Source organism: Muscardinus avellanarius, assembly GCF_963383645.1.
Source record: "Muscardinus avellanarius genome assembly, chromosome: 10".
Lineage (NCBI taxonomy): Eukaryota > Metazoa > Chordata > Mammalia > Rodentia > Gliridae > Muscardinus > Muscardinus avellanarius.
This window is the reverse complement of record NC_137796.1, coordinates 13148491-13170280: the sequence shown is the minus strand read 5'-3', so window position 1 is coordinate 13170280 and position 21790 is coordinate 13148491. Positions and strand designations below refer to the sequence as shown.

Below are 21790 nucleotides of genomic sequence, written 5' to 3'. Positions count from 1 at the left end.
GTAGCCAGTCTTTACCCCACCTGCTTCCCATGAGAACGTAAAGGCCTTTCTAGGCTATGCCAAGGCCCCCTGCAGTCCCAAACCCCTGCCACAAGAGGGGAGCGGATGGAATGCTGTGGGGAGTTGCTTGAGTTAAGGCCCTTGGAGTTACAAGGAACAGAAGCCCACTCAGGTTAGCCCACCTGCAAGCCACCCTTCAGAAGATCAACAGATATCCACCCATCTTTCAGAGGCCTCTCTCTCTCTCTCTCTCTCTCTCTCTCTCTCTCTCTCTCTCTCTCTCAGGCTGTGTCTGTTGCTCTGTCTCTGGTCGAGCTTCCATATCATGTATCAGTTCAACCGGCTCCCAGCTCGGCTCCCCATTAGCAGCCAACAACAGTGTTTGGGCCTCGTGACCTAGTGGACAGAGGATGGGGTGGGATGTTGGGCGGATGCCGGGCTGACTGGCTTGATTTGTCTATTTGAGTCTAAGTCCACAGTCTAGCCAAATGTAGCCAGAAGTTGCTTAATGGTGGGTCCGACAGTGTGGAGGCTGCTCCTGCCAAGACCCACGACTCTGTAGGCATTGCAGCTTGTCTGCTATGGGGCTTGGAGGAGAGGCAGTTCGCTAACACCCTCTGCTCTCTGCTCCCTCTTCTCCAGGCTTTCGCCCGCATCACCGACATCTTCGAAGTGGAACCCAACAAGATGTGCGTGGCCAGTCGCTCCCATGCCTTCGCCACGGTGTCCTTCACCCCACAGACCATGCAGACCTACCAGTGTATCTTCGAGGCTTTCTTGGATGGCTTGCCCAGGTGCCACCCCCAGGCCCCCGCCCCGTGGCAGAGCTTCAGCCCACGCCCTCCGTGGAATGCCATGGCCGCCAGGCCAGGCTGACAGGCTTTGATCTTCCCGTTCCCCGCAGCAACCTGGCCAGGAACCGAGGCCTCGTGTTTGACATCATCGGTGAGGCGACCCTCCCTCGAGTGACCGTGGTGCGGCCAGTTCTCTATAACCAGTTTGGAAACCCCTTGCTCCTCTTTAAGAGGATCTTGATTGGTCATTCGGAAAAACTGCCTCTCGTCCTGAAGAACAACGGCACCATCCCTGCCCAGGTACTACTCCAAGGTGACGCAGTGGGTGGAGAGGGAGAAAGAATCATTCCAAAGTTAGACTTGGGACGCTGCGGTCTCTACCATTTAATGTACGAGGACGTCTTTGACAGTCCTGGAGCGCGAACCTGTGTTAGCACGGGGCATACAGAGAGGACACGGGAATGTGCTCTACAATTTGTGCATCATGGAAAATCAGATTACACAGAACACTAATAACTACCATGCAGTCGCGCTCACAGCTGAGTGAGGAGGATTGTGTATATTCTTAGTATCTTCTTTATTTGTTCATTTTCCTGCAATGGATATCATATTTAGAATAGGGAAAAAAGAAACTTCACTAGGGGTGAGACATCTAACAACTAAAGGGCTTTCGGTTCAACGATTAAGTTTATGATTTTATTCCACAAAAATGTGATAAATTGTGTGTCACACCAAGGACCGTGGGGCTTTTGAAAATGTTCTATTTCCATCCAGAGGGCAAAGGGAAACTCACTCTCAATGACATTGGAGTGGGGCATAAAGGACGGGTGGGTTTTGGCGAGTGAGCACGGCAGTGTACCCATAACCATGTCACAGTGTACACATGACACAGACCGTTGATAGCGGCCCTCCAGCTAGTTCTCAGATCTGTAATCTCTGCCATTCTCGCCCATGCTGTCCTGGCTCCTCATGTGCCTGGTCAGCTTTCGATGACGTGTTGGATGGTATTTAGCAAAGTTTTTGGTTTTTTGGTTTTTTTGGTTTTTTGGTTTTTTGGTTTTTTTTTTTTTTAGAAATAATGAGACTAAGGATGGTGTTATTTTTCTTCAGAGACTATCTTTATTTGCTTCTTCCTGGCATTTGGGGGGGGCTCTAGAAATTCATAATCTCCTAAAAATAGTTTTAGGGCTTGAGTTCTCTAGATGACTCAGAGCCAGATCGCTCTCCTTAGGAGAGTTGTTTTATACCCAGCTCATCTTTCATCTTGTGGTGAAGACCTTGAGGGGCCCATCCCAGAATAAAGAAAGCGCTCTCATCCTTCACAGGCCCTGGACTTGTGCTCTCTTTGCACCAAGAGACCATCAAAAGTGCAGAGAAGCCCCTGCCCCAGCTGTCTCTTCCAGATTCGTAGATCCTTCAGGACAAAAACATCCCAGAAAGTGAGGCTGGCCTGTCTGACTTCCCATTTTCCCACAGATCTGGGTCTCTTAGTCTGCACTGCTTTCTTAGTTCTGTGATTTTTTTTAATTATATATCTAGTCCAGTATTTTTTACTGTCTTGAGTTCAGTTTTCCTAGTTTCCCATTACCCTACATATTTTCTATTATTGTGACTTTATAAAAAGCTCTGGTCTTTAGCTCGGTGAGTTTCTGTCTACCTACTCCCTGCCTTTTGTAATTTTTCTTCACAGTTTTACCATATTACTCTCACAGATAAATTTTGGGGAGGCTTTCTACTTTCAGAGTATTTAGGTGATCCATCAGGGGCAATATTAAGGGTTTCCGCCTATTTAGTTAAATCTTTTATGTCAATATTCTATGTATAATTCTTCCATATAGTTTCTTGTTATGGTTATTTCTAAAGATATAATCTCTTATCTCAGAAGCCTCCTTGATGATATAACTATTTTTTTCCTTCTTTGTGCCACTTTTTATTTGGTACTGAGGATAGGAACCCAAAGGCATTCTGCCTCCAAGCTATACCCCAGCCATTTCTATTTTTTTTTCTTTGAAACAGGATTTACTAAGGACTTTTATATGTATATTATACTGTTTCCATTATAATTTATCAAAAATGACTTGTCTTTAAAAAAAACTAGTATAGTATTCAATCTTGTGTGTGAAGGTGCCACCATGAGCATCTTCTAAAAATTTATTCTGGTTTCTTATACCTAAAATCATATATATGGCTGTAGTCTTATCCTCCTTCTCATAGACTAGAAACCACTTCTTTACCTAAAGGAAAGGTAGGCCAGGTAGGTCAGGGGCTCAACTTTTCACCCTCCTTTCTTAGCAGGACACTCACCATGACACTAAGCAACGAAGGCATAGTGCCTAGGCGATGCTGGCTCTCAGGAATTCATATTCATGCATGTTCTCTTAGAATTCTTTTTTTTTTAATTTATTTTTCCGGGCATGGTGGCACACGCTTGTAATCCCTGCACTTGGGAGGCAGAGACAGGAGGATCGCGCAGGTTCGAAGCCAGCTGCGCTGGCTTAAGAGACCCTGTTTCCAAAAATAAAAAATAAGTCTGGGAGTGTAGCCCAGAGGTAGAAGGGCTTCCAGGAACCCCAGTACCACCAAAAAAAAAAAAAAAATTTATTGTGTGTGTGTGTGTGTGTGTGTGTGTGTGTGTGTGTGTTACTGGGGATGGAACCCAGGGGCATTCTACCTCTGAGCTACACCCCCCAGCCCTATTTTTTTTCTTTACTTTTTGAAACAGGGTCTCACTGAGTTGCAAAGGGCATCACTAAGTAGCTGTGGCTGTCCTCAAACTGCGATCCTCCTGCCTCAGCCTCCCAAATGCTGGGATTACAAACGTGCGCCACCATGCCCCACATCTTCATAGAATTCTAAGTATCCCTTTCCATTTTATTAGTCTGGCATAGAATTCACAACTGAACCGCCTCTATCGATAATAGAAGTGTTGACCATCTCGTTGGATGCCACCTCCCTGTGTGACCTAGATCACCATGCATACTCTGTGAACCCCTACTTCCTCACGCAATAAGAGCCAACCTCACTGAATTTTCTTTTGAGCTCTCCAGACCTAACATTTATGATGTCTGTGTGTGTGTCTCCCTCCCTCTCCCTCTCCCTCTCCCCCCTTCCCCTCCCCCGCCCCTCCCTCTCTCTCTCTCTCTCTCTCTCTCTCTCTCTCTCTCTCTCTCTCTCTCTTAGTTTAGTAAGAAACTCAAAATAGTAGGCACAATGACTTTTGGGGGTTCTGCCTTATGTATAGCACAAAAACTGTTTTCCAGGCTTTTTTCCTAAAGATAAGTCATTTTTGATAAATTAGAACACAGTGGAAACAGTATCTATTCCAGTTTTCAACTGTGAGTAAGACGTGTGCAGAAAGGTGTCATCACGGGAACCCAAAGGCGGGTGTGCGGGGGCCCCAGTTCCTTGCCACTGGGGACACAGGGCATGTGGGAGCAGCCTCAGGCCTCGGCCCCCTGGGCGGGAGACCCCTCCCCAGCCTTGGCCTTCTTGTGCCTGCGCGTGTGCCTGTACTTGTCCATGGAGGGCTTCACAAGGTTGGCCCCTTCACCAGGTTGATCTCACCACTCTTGCTATGGCAGATCTGCATAGCTTTGCACAGGATGTCCTTGTACTCCTCCTCAGTCACCTCCCTCTTCTGGCAAAAAGATTTGAGGGCCATCTTCACCTCCTCCATGGCTTGCTCCTGCATGTATTCCTCCTTCTTGGTCTTCCCCAAAGCCGGCCTGGAAGGGGCAGTCCTCTCCTCTGAGTTACTGATGCTGCTTAGCCAGCTGGCTCTGAGGCTGTGGCCAGCACGGTGGGCTCTGGGGCCAGGTTCTGGGGGCACCCCATACGTTGCCAAGGGAAGGCACCCCCGCAGATTCAAACTCATGAGCAGCCAGGCACACATGTAATTCCAGTACTTTGGAGGCTGAGACCAGGGGATCACAGGTTTGTGGCCAGCCTCAGCAACTTAGCAAGACTCTGTTTCCAATTTTTATAAAATAAAATAGGGCTGGGCGTGTAGCTCAGAGGTCTATTCCCCCGGGTTCAATCCCCAGTACCACTAGAAAAAAAAAATGAGCAGCCTGGAAGCTCAACCCTGAACCCCGCTTTCCTTCTGTCAGCTGCATGTGGACCTGCAGGACCAACAAGGAGTGTTCTCCCTCAAAGGGAGACCCACCACTTCCTACACCTACATCACAGAAGAAAACAGACCAAATGAGAAAGGTAAGGTGGCGTGGGGCCTCTGCAGGACAGCGGGTCTCAGGAGCTGGTTTGTTGGGGACTTCTCAGGGCCCAGCCAGAGTTGGGTGACCACTCGTCACTGGTAGCATCTAGCTGAAGCCCACTCCACTGATAGGGCAGCTTTCCCTTTAGCCAGGAAAACATTTCTCTAAATGGCTTCTAAATTGTATCTTCTCTCTTCTCTTTGCAGCAAAGAAACCCCACACGGCTTCCCTGGTTGTGTCCCCTGGAAGCACGGCTGAGTTTGATGTTTTTTTCCACTCCCAGAAGGTAGGGAGAATGACAGGCACCATCCACTTGTCAGTAATCAACAACCAGTATGAGGAAACCACCATCCACCTGGTGGCAGAAGGCTATGAGGATGACATCACCTTAGACAACCTCCACGGGCTGGTCCCCTCCTCCACCCAGGAAGCCTCAGATATCTCCGAGGCCTTGGAGTTGGCCAGGGACAATGACATCGAAGACTTGGTGGCAGGTAGGAGAAGCGGCAATGAAGTGTTGACAGCTCTGGCTCCTGGGTCACTTTAAAGGAGAGTGAAGTCAGGCGTGGGGACACATACTTGTATTCCCAGGGAGGCTATGACAGGAGGATTGTAGGTTCAAGGCCAGCCTTAGCAACTTAACAAGGCCCTCAGCAACTTAACAAGATGCTATTTCAAAATAAAAAATAAATAGGGTTGAGGGTTGTCGCATCCCTAAGTCTCCGTCCCGCAGAGCCCCAGGAAAGAAGACACAAACGCCGAGTCTGTTGATGATGCTTCCTCTTTAATGCTTTCTCTTCAATGCGCACAGCAGGCAAATATATATCAGTCTCATAACCCCTCCCTCATCACTCCACCAACCCCAAGATTCCCACAGCTAGGGCATGCACATTTCTAACCCTCTCATAGGTGGGCTGGTGGTAGCACGAGGCGCTGCATCACTGACCATCTGTAGGGCGCATCACTGCGCAGGCTCAGGGCACCGCCAGCCTCATGAGCCTTGTGACTTGGCAACATGCCTAGGCGCCATCTTGAGCCACCGCCCCATCCCGGTCTAGCTGAGCGGGCCCCGACAGAGGGTTTGGCTCAGAGTTAGAATTTCCCTAGGTTCAGTCCCCATCACACACACACACACACACACACACACACACACACACACACACGGAATTTCTGCCCTGCTGACTCAAAATCTACATTTTAACCAGAACCCCCAGTGATGTGTGAATGTTAAAGCTTAAGACTGCTTTAACATGCTGCCCGTCAGTCTCTTCAGCCCCGAACCTTCTCGTAGTGACCATATTCTATGGGGTAGGAAAAATATATCCTTTCATTGTTATTACCTAAAAATTGTTAAGCACCCTAGTTATGTGGTGTTGATTGCTAGAAAGTGAGTTATAAACAGCCCCAAAGTTTTTCCAGGAATTTAATATAGTCCTAAAATGTACAATTAGGTAGTTGATAAAATACGGATTGAAATCAACACTCCTGCCGAGCGTGGTGGCTCACACTTGTAATCCCCGCGCTTGGGAGGTGGAGACAGGAGGATCATGCTAGTTCGAAGTCAGCCTCGCTGGCTTAACAGACCCTGTTTCCAAATAAAAATATAAAATAGGTCTGGGAGTGTAGCCCGGAGGTAGAAGGGTTTCCAGGAACCCCAATACCACCAAAAAAAGAAAAGAAAAGAAAAAGAAATCAACACTCCTTACGCATTTTTTGTTTCATCTCGGAAGCTGCATGAAAATATATGTCTTGTCAAAGATCAAACAGGAGCCAGCAATAAACCCAAGTATAGAAATCAGATCTTGTATCCATCAGCATTCTTTCAGCCAAAATCTAAGTATCTGACCACATAACTTAGAGGACAGAAAATATATTTTCTTACGGTTTTGGTTTTAGTCCGTGTGAGGCTGGGGACCATGAATCTCAGTATGGTGGTCTGAAGGAGAGCAAATGGGCTGTGTTCTATACAGCAGAGGTCAGGGGGAGAGAGAACAGGGGGAGGAGGAGCCACTTATTTACTCCCCAAGGCCGCTCCCCCAGGTACCTACCTCCAGCCACACCCAACCGGCCTACAGGTACCATGCAGGCAAATGCATGACAATAGATCTATCCACTTCCAGAGTTACGCCTCATGATTCAATTCCATTAGTTCCCAACACCAACTTATGAGCTCTTCAAGGGGCCATTCTCTAACACAACAGATCTCATGCCTATTAAATAATTGCCAGATTTAGCAAATCAGAATATAAGATCACCCAATACATTTGAACTTCAGATAAACCATGAATAATTTTAGTATAAGTATATTCCAGAATAATGCATAGGACAGTCTTATCCTAAAAATTACTCACTGTTCATCTGTAATTCAAATGTAACTGTTTACCCAACAATTTAACAATTATATCAAAAAACAAAAGGAGTTGGGGACCTATATTTTCTCTTATACAGTGGAAGTGAGGACCAAGGTAGGTGGGTAGGTGAGTGGGTGGATGAATGGATGGATGGATGGATGGATGGATGGATGGATATATTTTCCCTGAGGGAAAACCCTTGCTACCAGAGGATTCCAGGTTTCTCAAATATAACCATCCTAGGAAAATGAGGCACAGTATGTGTCAGGTTCTGCCTCCTCAAGGAAGCAGACCCTCCAAGGAGGTCAGGGAGAACTCACCAGCCTTCTGCTTCTAACCCCTAGCCGTTCTGGTGGACCACATCCAGTTTGGGGACTGCCACATTGGAAACAGCTATAATGTGAGCTTCACAATCACCAATCACAGCCAAGTGAATGTAGTGCGCTTTGAATGGCCCCTTTTAGCTACAGTCACTTTCTCCCCACAGGTAAGTGAAAGCCATTCTCTGTGTTCTGGGCTCCCTTAGGAGCCAACCCCAGCTGACTGTTGGCCATTCCTATGAATGCTAGGGGTAGGGTGGATTCTTCTTAAGCTGGGAGACAGCCCAGTAACCACCCCACACTCAGACCTGGTACAGGAGGACACTGTTGGTGTCCACCATGGTCCACAAGGGGGAAAGCAGAGAATTCTGTCTGCTATCACTATTGTTAAGCTAAAGATCAGGCATTCTGTGGAGGCCGGCATGGATGAATACAGGTCCCACCGTTCCAGTCTGACAATGGTGACCTGTGTCCCCCAATGTGGGTGTTTTTTAGATCATTAATCCTTTAGAAATGGTACGCCAAGCCGGCACATGCTTGGGAGGCTGAGACAGGAGAATGGCAGGATCATAGACAGCCTTAGCAACTAAATGTGGCCCCCTGCCACTTCATGAGACCCTGTTTCAAGCTAAAAAAATAAAACAATAGGGCTGGAGTTATAACACAAAGATAGAACATCCCTGGGTTCAACCCCCAGTAGCACCAAAAAAAAAAAAAAAAAGGAAAAAGGAATGGGACACCAGAAGCTAAGTGGGTCCTGAGAACAAGTGAGATTCAGAAAATGTTGCAAGTTACATCTTTCTATTAAAGAGTCCCAGTGCCCCTCAACATGCTCAAACCTGTTTATCCAACAATTTAACACTTGATTATATCAAAAGACAAAATAATTGGAGAGCTGTATTTTCTCGTGGAAGTGAGGGCCAAGGTAGGTGGGTGGGTGGATGGATGGGTGGATGGATGGATGGAGTGGTGGCATGTACCTGTAATCCCAGTATTTAAGGGGGCTGAGATAGGAGGATCATAAGTTCAAGGCCAGCCTCAGAAACTTTAGTATGATGTGTTTCAAATTAAAAAATAAAAATAGGCTAGGTTTGTGTCTCAGAGATAGAATGCCTCTAGGTTCAACCCCTAGTACCCCCCAAAAAGCCCCTAGTTGGTGCTGTTTTACCTACAACTTTCTAATCCCCTTTTCTAGCATTTTACAGCACACATTTTGTGAATTGCTGACTGAAGCTCAACATAGGTCAGGGCTTAGGACCATACTGCAGCACATCCTTGCCTCTGGTCAGCAGTTGCTTTTCACAGACAGGTCACTCCTGTGTCCCCAGGACACTGGGTCACCCAGGTATATGCACTGTCTCCTGCTCTGTAGACATACAGCCTCTGAGTCTGCTCAGGCGGGATGGAGCTAGGAGGACTGGGGACCCTACTTTGTCACCTTAAATCTTTAAGTGCTATGAAGAATAAGTTTTGTTTCCTGGAGAGATATGTCATTCCAGCTTAAGCCTCATGACAGATTCCAACCCCCAGCAGGGTACAAATCTAACCCTGACTAGTAGCTCCTGTCAACTGAGTACATTCTATATGTCAGATCCACCTCGAAGACCTCAGTTGATTCATTTAACCCTCACAGCAACCCTGTTGTGAGGTAAACATAGTATTGTCTGCATTTGGCATGTGAGGAGAGAGATGCAAGATAATCTAATATGGAGCATCAGCTGTGTTAGCAAAGGGGGAGTCAAAGAAGGCAGAGGTAAGGCTCACATAGTCCATTTACATATATGCGTGTGTTTACACACGTGCGTACACACATATACCTTGAGAAGCACTAATCCTTCTCCACTCACTCCCTCCAGAGGAGGGAGAGGTTTCATCTGTCAGAAACATGATAAGGACTATAATGTAAATGGTATATATAGGTGCTTTGTATGTGTGTGTTTATGTGTGATAGGTTATAAACAATTTCCATCTGTAAGCCAAATTTGATTTCCCTTACATGGTTTACTGCAGCAAAGCACAAAGTTTTTGGTCTCAGGACTCCTTTTTATCCTTAAACATTATTGAGAACCCCCAAAGAACTTTGGTTGTGGTGAGTTACAGCTATAAATATTTGCCCTATTAGAAATTAAAACAATATTTTGAAACATGTATTTGTTTTAAAATATAATAATAAACCTACAATATGTTAATATATACCATATGTTTATGAAAATGCCTGTAACTTTCAAAAAGTTGAGCAAGGAAGTTGGCTTTGTTTTATACTTTTTTAAACTGATTTAATACCTGACTTAATAAAAGTCATCTGGATTCTCACATCGGCTTTTGCGTTCAATCTGATGTTGTATCATATATAACCTTTAGAAAGCTCCACTGTACCCTCATGAGAGTGAAAAACTCAAATAACAGCTTCGAGTTATGATGAAATAGTCTTGACCACATGGATACCCTGAAAAGGTCTTAGGGATCCCCAGGGTCATTAGATCAAATTCTGAGAACTGCTAATACACTGAATTCATCCATCCAGATTTGCAAGGATCATACTGATTAACAAGTATAAGGTGCCCAGTACTTGCGAGATTGAAACAGGAGGATCATGGGTTTGAGGATCGCAACAGAAACTTAGTGAGACCCTGTTTCAAAAGAAAATAGGATCAGGGGTGGAGCTGAAGTCGAATGCCCCTGGGTTTAATCAGTACCACAAAAAAGGGGGGGAGGAAAACCAAAAATTAAAAATGGATGTGGCATTTAGAACCATATTGCCCAAGTTTGAATCGAGCTCTTCCTTTTTTTTTTTCTTTTCTTTTATTATTTCCTTTTATTTTATTTTTTGTGGAACTAGAGATTGAACCCAGGGGCATTCTACCTCTGGGCTCTACCCCAGCCCTTTTGAGTTTGGGGGTTGAAACAGTATCTCACTAGGCTGATCACAGTCTCCAGCCTGTAATCCTCCGGTTTCAGCCTCGCAAGTCCTGGGATTCCAGGCATTTACCACCACACCTGACTCGGCTCTTGCATTACTAACTACCTTAAGCAATTACAAGTTTTATTGTTGTAAAATGGAAATAAATAGCTGTACCTCTTATAGGGTTGTTTTAAGAATTAATACTGTTGCATAAAGGTTTAGAATAGTGCCTGAGATGAATAACTGCTTGGTAAATATTGGTTGTTCTTGTTACTGTTATTACACTTCCAAGGACCTCTTGTACATATTAAAGTCAGCCTACCTGTATGGGCTTGGGTGATGCCTTTTTTCTGCCAAGACTTGTGGCCTTGTACCTTCTCTAAAATGTCATCATTAGGGATCAAGAGTCCTCAACATTAAATTCACCCCCCCCCAAAAAAAAAACTAATACTGGGCTCTTCCCTAGATGGGCCACCTCCATCCTGGCTGTGCAAAGGACATAGTAGTGACCATGAAGTCAGACGTGCCCATCCACCTGAAGAAGATGGTGATCAAGTGCAAGCTCTCCAGGATCACGTTTCAACTTCCTACAGACCAGATCCCCGACTGGGACGACCGCATGCGAACAGTCAAGTGGGTGGACGTGTCCAGAAACACCCCTGGAACTTTGACCACAAAACGGAAGGTAAGTAGGGACATAGAGCGCTCATCTGAAAAGCTTGGATGCCTGCTGCTCTGGAATTCAGGATCTCATCATCCCCTGCTTTTGTGGAAAACAGAAACAGTTGCCCTTCTACTGGACCTTGCTTTCAAGAGGCAGAATGAACTCAGGCACGTGCCGCCTGCCATTCCTACAACACATACCACACACGCCGCATGTCCTACTTGGTAGAGCTCTGGCTTCAGTCTTGATAAGCAGCTGAGCAAGTTTTCCTGGCACCTTTTTCTTCTTCAGAACGCCATCACTAGCCCTTTAGGTGTTTCTTTTTTCCACCAGGTGTCCAGAATTCTATTAGTCCTAATCTTTGACTCATGGCAGGATCTCATCAGTGGTCCATGCACGCCCAGTTTTATTTATTTCTTGCTTAGTTTCTTTTTAATATAGACTTTTACTGGTATGCTGTGATGATACATCATAATGAGGTTCCAAGTGATAGAAATATTCGTGCTCACATAACCTGGTGTGTTTTCCTCCAGATCCCACCTCGCACCCTCTCCTTCTGCATACGTATTATTGAGATTGGAATTGATCATTCGTATATGTACACAGCATTATGTGAGCATTTTTCTTCATCACGTCTCTCTTTTTCCCTTCCCCATAGTAATATAATAATTAGACATGAATCTATTTCCAATAAGGGAACTAGAACTCACTCAACTACCTATATTGTTCTGGCCATTCCATCTCTCTGCCTCCCTCCTAGAGGTCATTACTATCTGGAAACTTATCTGGCTTATTCCTGGATTTTTGGTTTTTCTTTTTTTAACCTATGCATTCTAAACAGCATGTTATTTAGTTGTGTGTGTGTGTGTGTGTGTGTGTGTGTGTGTGTGTGTGTGGTACTGGGGATGGAACCCAGGGGCATTCTACCACTTAGTCACACCCCAGCCCTATTTTTTTTAATTCCTTATTTTGAAACAGGGTCTCACTAAGTTGTAGAGGGCCTCACTAAGTAGCTGAGGCTGGCTGCAAACTGCGATCCTCTTGTCTCAGCCTCCCAAGTACCAGGACTACAAGTGTGCACCACCACGCCCAGCCATTTAGTTGAAGCTTTTAACTATTTTTCAGAAAGGCTATTGGGCTTGATCATCCATATTGCTTGTGGTTCTAGTGTATCTATTTCACTGTTATATAAAATTCTATTATTGTTTTCCTCCTCTTTTGACATTTGCATGGAGTTTTGCTATTACCGACAGTGTTTCTCTGAGCATTCAGGGTCATGTCGCATGATCACTCATTAGCAAGTTTCTGTCTCTAGAAGTGGAATTGCTCTGCAAATGTTCACATTTTTAAGATAGTGCCCAAGTATGCTTCAAAGTAGCTGTACTGATTTATATTCTTTCATCAAAGAGATATTTTGGATCCACATCTTTGCCAGGACTTGGTATTGTCAGACATTTTTATTTTTGTCATTTGAATGTGTAGGAAACAGTCTCATTATGGACCCAGCTTGCATTTCCCAGTCACTGCTAAGGTTGAGTATGTCTTCGCATGATAACTGGCTTTGCAGGCTCTCTTTTACACAAGTGCCTTTTCATGCCTTTTGTCCATTTTTCAATTATGAGTTAGTTTTTTTATGAGTTAGTTTTAATAAACTCTTTTGTTTGTATCATTTCTTTACGAATATTCTCACCAATTTTATGGCTTAATTTTCACTTTCTTCGGTTTATCTGGAGGTAAACAAAGTGTTCTTAATATAGCTAACTTTATCAGTCCCTTAAATTTATTAGCTATTGTAGCATTTTACAAAACCCTTCTCTCCAAGAACTATATTCGCCCTTCTCTATACAGATGGATCAACATATAAACTGATATTTTGAGAGACAGACAGACAGACAAACAAAGACAGGACAGAGACAGAGAGAAATGTTTTTGTCTAAGAGCTTTGTTTTTTATATTTAAGCCATTGGTCCCGTTTACTTTTGTATAATGTGAGACAATAATCCAGCCTCCTACTTTTCATCTAGGTAACTAGTGTTTTCAGATCCTTCTGTTGATTGTGGTGACGTTTAACCTTCTTTTTCCTAATTATCTGCCAGGACTCCACTGTCATATATCTAAACTTTATATATGCCTAGGTCTTTTCTGGTCTCTTTTATACTCCACTGTCAATGTGTCTATCCATGTGCCAGTTTTTCACTGCCTTGATTTACATACCTTTATAATCAGCCTTGATATCTAGAAGGATGTCTCTCCTTCATACAGTTTAATTCTGAAATGTTTGGGTTACTTTTGGTTTGTGTGGGGGGGGTGCAAATTTTGGAATCCATTTACCATGTAACATGAAAAATTCTGATGGGACACTTGATTGGTATTGGATTGCAGCTATAAATTCAAGAAGAATAGACAATTTTATAATATTAACTTGTACTTTCCATTAACAAGGTGTATCTCCACTTAGGTTTTCTTTAACATTTTTTACTACTTTAGAAGTAATTAGAATCTTGAGGGTTTTTAAAATTTTTTTATTTTACTACTATTCAGTTTCTTTAACCATAATAAGATTCTTCAGATTTTTAATTCTTGCACTTATTTTACTAAATTTATTTAGAATTTTACCCCCAGATACGTTTCCATGTGTAGTTTCATAAAATTATAATATTTTCTCTTGATCTTACTTGTGTGGGAGGGTCTGGGGATGGAACCCAGGGGCATTTGACCTCTGAGCTACACCCCTGCCCTATTTTTTATTCTTTATTTTGAAACCGGGTCTCACTAAGTTGCAGAGGCCCTCACTAAGTATCTGAGGCTGTCCGCCAACCACGATCCTCCAGGTCTCAGCCTCCTGAATGCTGGGCTTACAAGCATGTGCCGCCATGCCCAGGTTTCTCCTGGTCTTTAAATATGTAGAACTGGAGGAAATACAGCCTTCTATTTCTGATATTGGCTATTTGTATTTTCTCTTTTTTATTCTTGATCAGTTTCACCAGAGGTTTTTTTTAAAAAAAAATCTTTTCAACTAAACAATTTTGTTGGCCCTCTCCATTTCAGATATATTTTCTATTTAGCTATTATCTGCTCCTATCTTTTATGGCTTTCCTTTTCCTACCTTCTTTGGTGTTTATCTGATCCCAAAACTCATACTCATACATCCCTGATGCTTTCAGTAATTTCTTGTCTTTCAATTTCTTCCTTTTTCATTCTGTTAATCATTGTAGTTTTATCTTAATAGGTTTTTCTGGAACTTGAGTTTGTGGGTTAGTGTTACTCTTTGTGGGGAAGGTAAATACTGTGCCGTCCCCCACATTCTTGTGGAGCAGCTGGCTTTGCCCCAGCAAGGACTCAGCTGCTTCGTTGCAGGTGATAGAGACGGATCCTGAGCCCGCTCACACGGTACTGGAAGAAAACTACCGGGATCTGCAGATTCAGATCAGCGCCGACGTGGACTTCGCTTCCTACCGGTGCCAGACAACTGATGTGCGCTTTAAGGAAACTCTGGTTTACCAGACCCGAGTGTTTGAGTGAGTCATCGAAACCCTCACAGTACTAATCAGAGAAACTCTTTCGTCCCATCATTTGCTGTTAAAATATTTAAGAAATAAAGGGGCTTCCCTTTAACAAAAATATAGACAGTGTGCAGACGGGACAAAAATCACCTGCAGCGCATTTCTGAAATCCATTCCTGATTAATTCACAGGCTCGACCTGGTTAATTCGGGACGTGTGCAGCTCGAATTCAGCTGGATCTCAGAAGATACTGTGAAGGCAGTCAGCTTTGCCATGCCAGAGCAGCAAGGTAAGCACAGTGACAGGTAAAACCCAGGGTCTGAGCTGAGCAGCCAGGTGCAGTAGGAAAGACCCGGAGCATAGAGAAACCAGCACTGTTCAGACAGCCTCCTCAGGAACCAAGGAAAGTGGAACCCAGAAAACAATTTTAAGGACTGAATGGTTACATATTTTTATTTTTAATAGCTATGCATATATTTGTATGTATTTTAGAAAGAAATATAACTAGTACATGAACTGCATGATGTCCTAGTTAGGCCTGATGGCATCTGCAGAGACAAATAGTCCTGAGAGACTGAAGAACTGACCTCTGCCTTCCTGGACTCCAAGCCCTGACCCCTTACTGGGCCAACACTGTGTCTTGATTAGCCTTGTAAGAGATTATAGACTCCTTGGAGAAACTGATAAAAGCTATGAACCATTTCCCTAGGGAAAAAATATATATACCCATGCCCATGTTTGCAGTGGATACATCTGACACACTAGAAAAGGACCCAACACTTGGGAGGCAAATTCAATTTTCATTATTGTTACAATTCTTGGCAGATTCTTCAGACCTTTCAAATGGGCCTCCCAGAGTTGTAAAGCTCTGCTTAAAAATGATGACTCTCAAGTATGGTAGTATGGTGGCACGTGCTTGTAATCCCAATTCTTGGGAAGCCGAGACCAGAGGGTCATAGGTTCAAGGACAGCCTCACAACTTAGCAATACTCTCAGCAACTTAGTGAGACCCTGTTTCAAAACAAAAAAAAAAATAGGGCTGGGTGTAGCCTCTAGGTTCAATCCCCACTACCAGAGAAAAATAAAAATAAAAAATAACAACTCTCCAAAACTTATATTCACAGCCCACTATTCTAGGACAGAAGATCCATAGACACTTTCTTGGCCCATCCCCTTTGGCTAAGAAGAAACAAGTGTAAAAACATTCTGGAATTAATAGAAATATTTTTCATGAATTGCCTGTGAGATAAATGAACTGATTCCCTATCTCTAGTGCCCAGGATTAAGGATACCCTCTGGAAGAGGCAGCAGGGGTTCAAAGTTTTGTGAGTGGGCCGCCTTCTACTTTCCTTCTCATTGCAACTGCAGAACACCACCCATCTACCCCCTCTGTCTGCCCCCAGGTTCTACTCAAAAAGATCAGCTTAGCCAGGGCACCGGCAGCACCCTGGACAGCGGCACAGACCACTGGATGGAAGGTTCCCAGTCAGCCTTCTCTGTAGAGCCCTCCTCAGGGGTCATACCGGTGGGGAAGACTCAGAAGCTCAAAGTGAAATTCTCCCCGTTGGACATCGGAGAATTCGAGAGCAACCTTTACTGCCAGTAAGGAAACACATTCTCCAGAGCCTCCATCCTTAAAGGGGTGGGCTCGGCAGCTCTTATCCCTCTTCCATCCCACCAATGCCACCAATTTTTTCCAACCCTGGACCCCTTCACAGCCCCATATTGCCACTTATTTACTTGGAAAAATTGAAAGGAGCAACCTTTGGAGAACAAGGAGTATTTGGTCTTGGTCCTGCCCATCACCCCTCTCTACGACTCTTTCCCCCACACACTTCCCTGCCCAGCCACACACGGGGTTCCATTAAGCAGCAGAATGGCTGACAGCCAGGTAGGTTCCAATCTTTGGACAAGTCTGAATTGGGCTTTCTTGTACTTTCTCTGATACTTGGTTTCCTTATATGTAAAATGCAAATAATACTCACCCTGTAGAACTGTTGAGAAAATGAAATTAGTTCATTCAAGCAAAGAGCTCATGACAGTACCGGACACACAATAAACACTAGATGCTTATGGGGGTGGAGTTGGTGGGCCTTTTAAGTCCTAGTTGAGGAATACATGGTGCCAGACCCTGTAAGAGAAAAGCTAATTCAATGCATATGCCATTGAAAGTCCCTGACGTGGCACCCATGTCCAGGAAAGCTCCGAGGAGACCACTTACTGTACAGAGAAATTCTGTGAGCCTCTGTGGGCTGCAGGAGCCTCCAGTAACCCCTGCTGTCACACTACAGAGACCTCTCTCTCTTTTTGAGGGTCTCCAGGTTCCTTTCGATATGCCCCTAATATCTATTAGAAGGCCCAGAAGGAAAGGCTGAAGATTTACAACAGGAAGGTTTTCTCACCACTGATGAAGGTAGAAAATGTGCAACCTCATCTAAAAACACAGTAAGAATCCAACTACTGGCTCCTCGTGCTCAACTCATTCACCCATTTAACAATTAATTAATTGATATTTGCTATGTGCCAGGCACTGAAAAGACACTGCAGTGGTGGTGACCAAGACAGACCCACCCTCTGCTCCCACAATGCTCACATTCTGAGGGACATATTATTCATTTCCAACCAAGAAAAGAACAACTCATCAACAAGTAAAATATACATTAAAAATAACTTTATCCTCTCAGGATTCCCAACCTGCCCCCTGGAGAACAAGGTCTAGTCCTGGTAGCAAAAGGGAGGAGCCTCTTGCCCTTCTGCCATTTCGACCTGAAAGACTCCGATTACATCACTGGTCATCGGCGCAACCCGGCAGAGCTCCGAAGCTCTGTTGCGGGGCCCCTGGATCCAAACACCCGGGTGATTGAGTTCACCAGCGTGGGCATAGGAGGAAAGACTCTCCGGTGAGCTGCTTTGCATTGGTCGACTCAGATCATTCTATCCTTCTAAAGAACTCGGAAGAAAATTTTCAGAGAAAGTAACTAGACCGATTCCTAGAAATAGGCTTGGTATTTGGAGGGATTAGCCTAATTTTGAGACTTTTGACTTTACAGAACTGTCACATGAAGGAAGCTGAATTCTGTCTCCTTTGTTTTGACAGTGAGGAAATTTTGGTATATATAAAAGGTAGAGCAAGACCTGGTAGTATACATCTGTAACTCCAGTACTTGAGAGGCTGAGACAGGAGGGTTGCAGGTTCAAGCACCCTGAGCAACTTAGCAAGACACTTATCAACTGAGACCCTGTTTCAAAATAAGAAATAAAATAGGGCAGGGATGTAGCTCAGAGGTAGAATGCCTCTGGGTTCAACCCCTAGTACTTCAAAATAAAAATTTTAGAAAAAAAAGAAAGACCCAGGTGTGGTGGTGCACACTTATAATCCCAGTACTTGGGAGGCTGAGACAGGAGGATTGAAGGCTCATGGCCAGCCTCAGCTACCTTGTGAGGCCCTCCACAACTTAGTGAGACCCTGTTTCAAAATTAAGAATAAAAAATGAGGCTGGTGGGTATAGTTTAGAGGTAGAATGCCCCTGGGTTCAATCCCCAGTAACACAAGAGGAAAGAAAGGAAAGAAAGGAAAGGAGGGAGGGAGGGAGGGAGGGAGAAAGGGAAGGAGGGAGGGAGGGAGAGAGGGAGGGAGAGAGGAAGAGAGGAAGAGACAAGCAGGTAGGTAGGCAGGCAGGCAGGCTGTAAACCCAGACCACCACCTTGATCACAGAGCAGCACTGAGATAGATGTAATCTTGGCAGCCTTCTTATTCCAAAGTCCAAGACCCTAGGCATACTGTGCATCCTCAGAGGAAATGGAGTTTTCATTTCTTTAGTGACTAAGTGCTCAGAACATTCCACTTCCCAGTGGGAGACTGTACTAACACCAGGTTCTAGGAAAGTTCTCTTAAGTTTTAATCCCCCTCTCCCTTTTCAAAATGTATCCATTTTTCCCCTTCGATCAGGACCTTTACAATCCTGAACCCAACCAATAGCAGTTACACCTTCTCCTGGACCTCTGAAGAAATTGAAAGTCTCCAGAACCCTTCAGCCTTCACATGCCTTACAGAGAAGGGGAGCATCCACCCTGAAAAGAAAGCTGAGGTGCGTGTAGATGGGGACCCCTCCGCCCAGGGCTCAGCGCTGGTAAGTGTGCCGAGGGCATCGGTGGTGTTATGGTCAACCACTGAAAGGTGAGCCAGTCATCAGGTATTTGTTGAGTGGCTACCATGGGCATTGGGCGATCCCAGTGAACAAGACCAAACTGAGCTCTCTTGTCTGGCCATAGCAAAGGCAAAGAGCCCTGATATTTGCTTCCTTTAAAAAATGAGAATAGCTGGGCGTGGTGGCGCACACTTGTAATCCCCACGCTTGGGAGGCTGAGGAGGATTGCACAGGTTCGAAGCCAGCCTCAGCTACTTAGTGAGGCTCTCAGCAACTTAGTGAGACCCTGTTTCCAAATAAAATATAAAATTGGTCTGGGAGTATAGCCCGGAGGTAGAAAGCCTCTGGGTTCCACCCCCAGTACCACCAAAAATAAAAAATAAAAAATAAAAATAAATTAAAAATGAGAATATTCAAGCTGCAAAAAAGAACAAGATAAATACCCGGGGATGGCAGGACTCATCCGATAGCAAGAAGCAGAGAGTTATCTTTGTCCCAGGGCTGACAAAAGTGAAAGCACACTGATGTGTTTTTACTTAGTCAGGCTCAAGGGCAAAACAGGAAAATGCAGTCATGCCCTGTTGCTCAGCCCTCAGTGTTTCCACAGGGATATAGAGCAGGGGTCAGACTTAATCAGATTTAATATGAACTTGCTCGCCAAACACATCTGTTGGGCTTCATGTCCAAGTTCTGCAGAGAATCTTAGAGACAGGAATAAATCCATTGAAACAAAAGTTATGAATTTAAAAGCCTTCAGGAAGTTCACAAATGAATGAAATAGGCCAAAGGGGCACTGATAGGGGGTGCCAGGCACCAAGGCCTGCTGGCCCCAGCTCTTCCCTGGCAGAAACAAATGGACCCAAGGTGGCCTGCTCTCTCAAACTTTTCTGGAGAATCCAAAATTCCCCATTTTCATGTGGATCTCACTATTCTACATGTTGGAAGCTAGTTCAATTTTTTTTTTTTTTTGGTGGTACTGGGGTTTCTGGAAGCCCTTCTACCTCCGGGCTACACTCCCAGACCTATTTTTGCATTTTTATTTGGAAACAGGGTCTCCTAAGCCAATGCGAGTGGCTGGCTTCGAACCTGCGCGATCCTCCTGTCTCTGCCTCCCAAGCGCGGGGATTACAAGTGTGCGCCACCACTCCCAGCTAGTTCAATATTTTTTAGCACATCCCAAATCAAATGAAACATACTTGTAGACTCTTCACTTAGTTTCTTTTTCTTTTTCTTTTTTTTTTTTTTTTGCGGGTCTGGGGATGGAACCCAGGGGCATTTGACCTCCGAGCTACACCCCCTGCCCTAGTTTTTATTCTTTATTTTGAAACTGGGTCTCACTGAGTTGCAGAGGGCCTCACTGACTAGCTGAGGCTGTCCGCGAACCGCGATCCTCCAGGTTTCAGCCTCCTGAATGCTGGGATTACAAGCGTGCGCCACCACGCCCGGCTCTTCGCTTAGTTTCAACCTCTACATACTGTAAGTCCCCAGGCCATCCAGCTTAGCAGGACAGGATCCAGGGACTCAGTCCACCACAGGCATGGTACCACTTAGACGTGGCCCCCACTACAGCACAGAAATATATCAAAGATGCTGCCTAGTTCCTGGAGAGACAGGTTGCAGAATTGATTATCCAGGGTCATTCTGGTCTCTAGGTAACAGTAATGGCACTGAAGTGGCACCTCTCCAGAACACCTCCCCTGCATCATCCTGGTGTTGGATGGACCGTGAAGGTTAACCTGGCCCTCTCCTGTCTAGCCACATCCCATTGTTTCTTTTCATTCAGGCTAATGGACCCAAGGATAAAGGACCTGGGGGCAACTTTTGTGATTGGTCTTTCTTTGCAGGCCTTTCTGCTGCTTTCTAACCATCTACTTCATTCTCTCTCCACCAACCACTTCTTTCCCTTGTATTTATGTATGCATCCGTTGTTTTAGCAAATGGCTTATGGCATATTTCCCCATCAGCCTCACCGCCAACTAACCCGGTCACTTGTTTTCTAATTCTGATCTTCTGCGAGAGAAAGCTAGCTGGCCCTACTGATTATGCTGATCTGGGCTGCATGCCAGGCTGTTGACAAGCATGTGGATTGTCTTTCTTTGGGATTGGTGCTGGCTCTTCACACCAGTCCACTGTGATACAACCATGTCATCCAAAACCATGGCACAGAGTATGGAAACTTAAACAGAAGAGACCTGGGTGGGATACACTCCCTTAAAGGCCGTGTAGGGGGAGCACATATTGATGTTTCTGGTATCCCCATGCCTACCTGAACTTCCAGAGACTGTAGAACAGTAGCAATAAAGTGGCAGGGTCAACTGTCATAACTCTAGTGCTGACACGTCTCCAGGGGGAGTGAGCAAACAGAAGTGCCTTTCACTGTTCTCTTCCCAATTGTCTTCTTAGATTGTGTTCCAGTTCACGCCTTCCCATCTGGACATCACAGAAGCATTGTGGACATTCTCAGTCCCTGAACACAACATCTTGGTCCCTTTCCTGCTCGTGGGCAAAGCCACTGACCCGCTCATATCTCTGAACAGGTCACACATCAACTTCAGTTGTCTCCTCATTGGTAAGGATGCCCCGATGGTTTAGATTTAGAGTTGGCTTTACCTGAGTGAGGTCAAGCTCTAGGAGCAGACTTGGGTGGGGAATTAATCCTGGTACCTTTCAGAAACACGCCAGAGAGCCCCTATCACTTTTCAAAAAGCTACAAAATATTCGCCTTTCAATCCAGTTTCCGTAAAATAATTTTTAAAGCTATACACTAATAAGCTAAGGAAATGTAGTGGCCTTAGTTTCCTTTAGGGTCTGGACTGACTGTTAATTTGCAGCGCCTCGTGTTGCCCCATCCTTCTCGCGTGCGCCCCCTGGACTGGAGGCTGCGTTCGTTTGTC

At 44.9% G+C, this 21790-nt stretch overlaps 1 protein-coding gene across 1 annotated transcript in view; it reads left to right on the top strand.

Annotated features, from left to right (window-relative positions):
• HYDIN (HYDIN axonemal central pair apparatus protein) overlaps positions 1-21790 on the top strand; it is a gene marked incomplete at both ends in the record, with an annotated part of 366181 nt that overhangs the window by 306441 nt on the left and 37950 nt on the right. Inside the window, 12 exons of the mRNA XM_080704134.1 lie at positions 643-794; positions 905-1094; positions 4904-5006; positions 5215-5502; positions 7704-7846; positions 11048-11266; positions 14603-14763; positions 14940-15037; positions 16152-16350; positions 17433-17648; positions 18698-18836; positions 21300-21465. Of these exons, the coding sequence (XP_080560260.1) occupies positions 643-794; positions 905-1094; positions 4904-5006; positions 5215-5502; positions 7704-7846; positions 11048-11266; positions 14603-14763; positions 14940-15037; positions 16152-16350; positions 17433-17648; positions 18698-18836; positions 21300-21465 (2074 nt within the window). The remainder of the gene's footprint in view (positions 1-642; positions 795-904; positions 1095-4903; positions 5007-5214; positions 5503-7703; positions 7847-11047; positions 11267-14602; positions 14764-14939; positions 15038-16151; positions 16351-17432; positions 17649-18697; positions 18837-21299; positions 21466-21790) is intronic.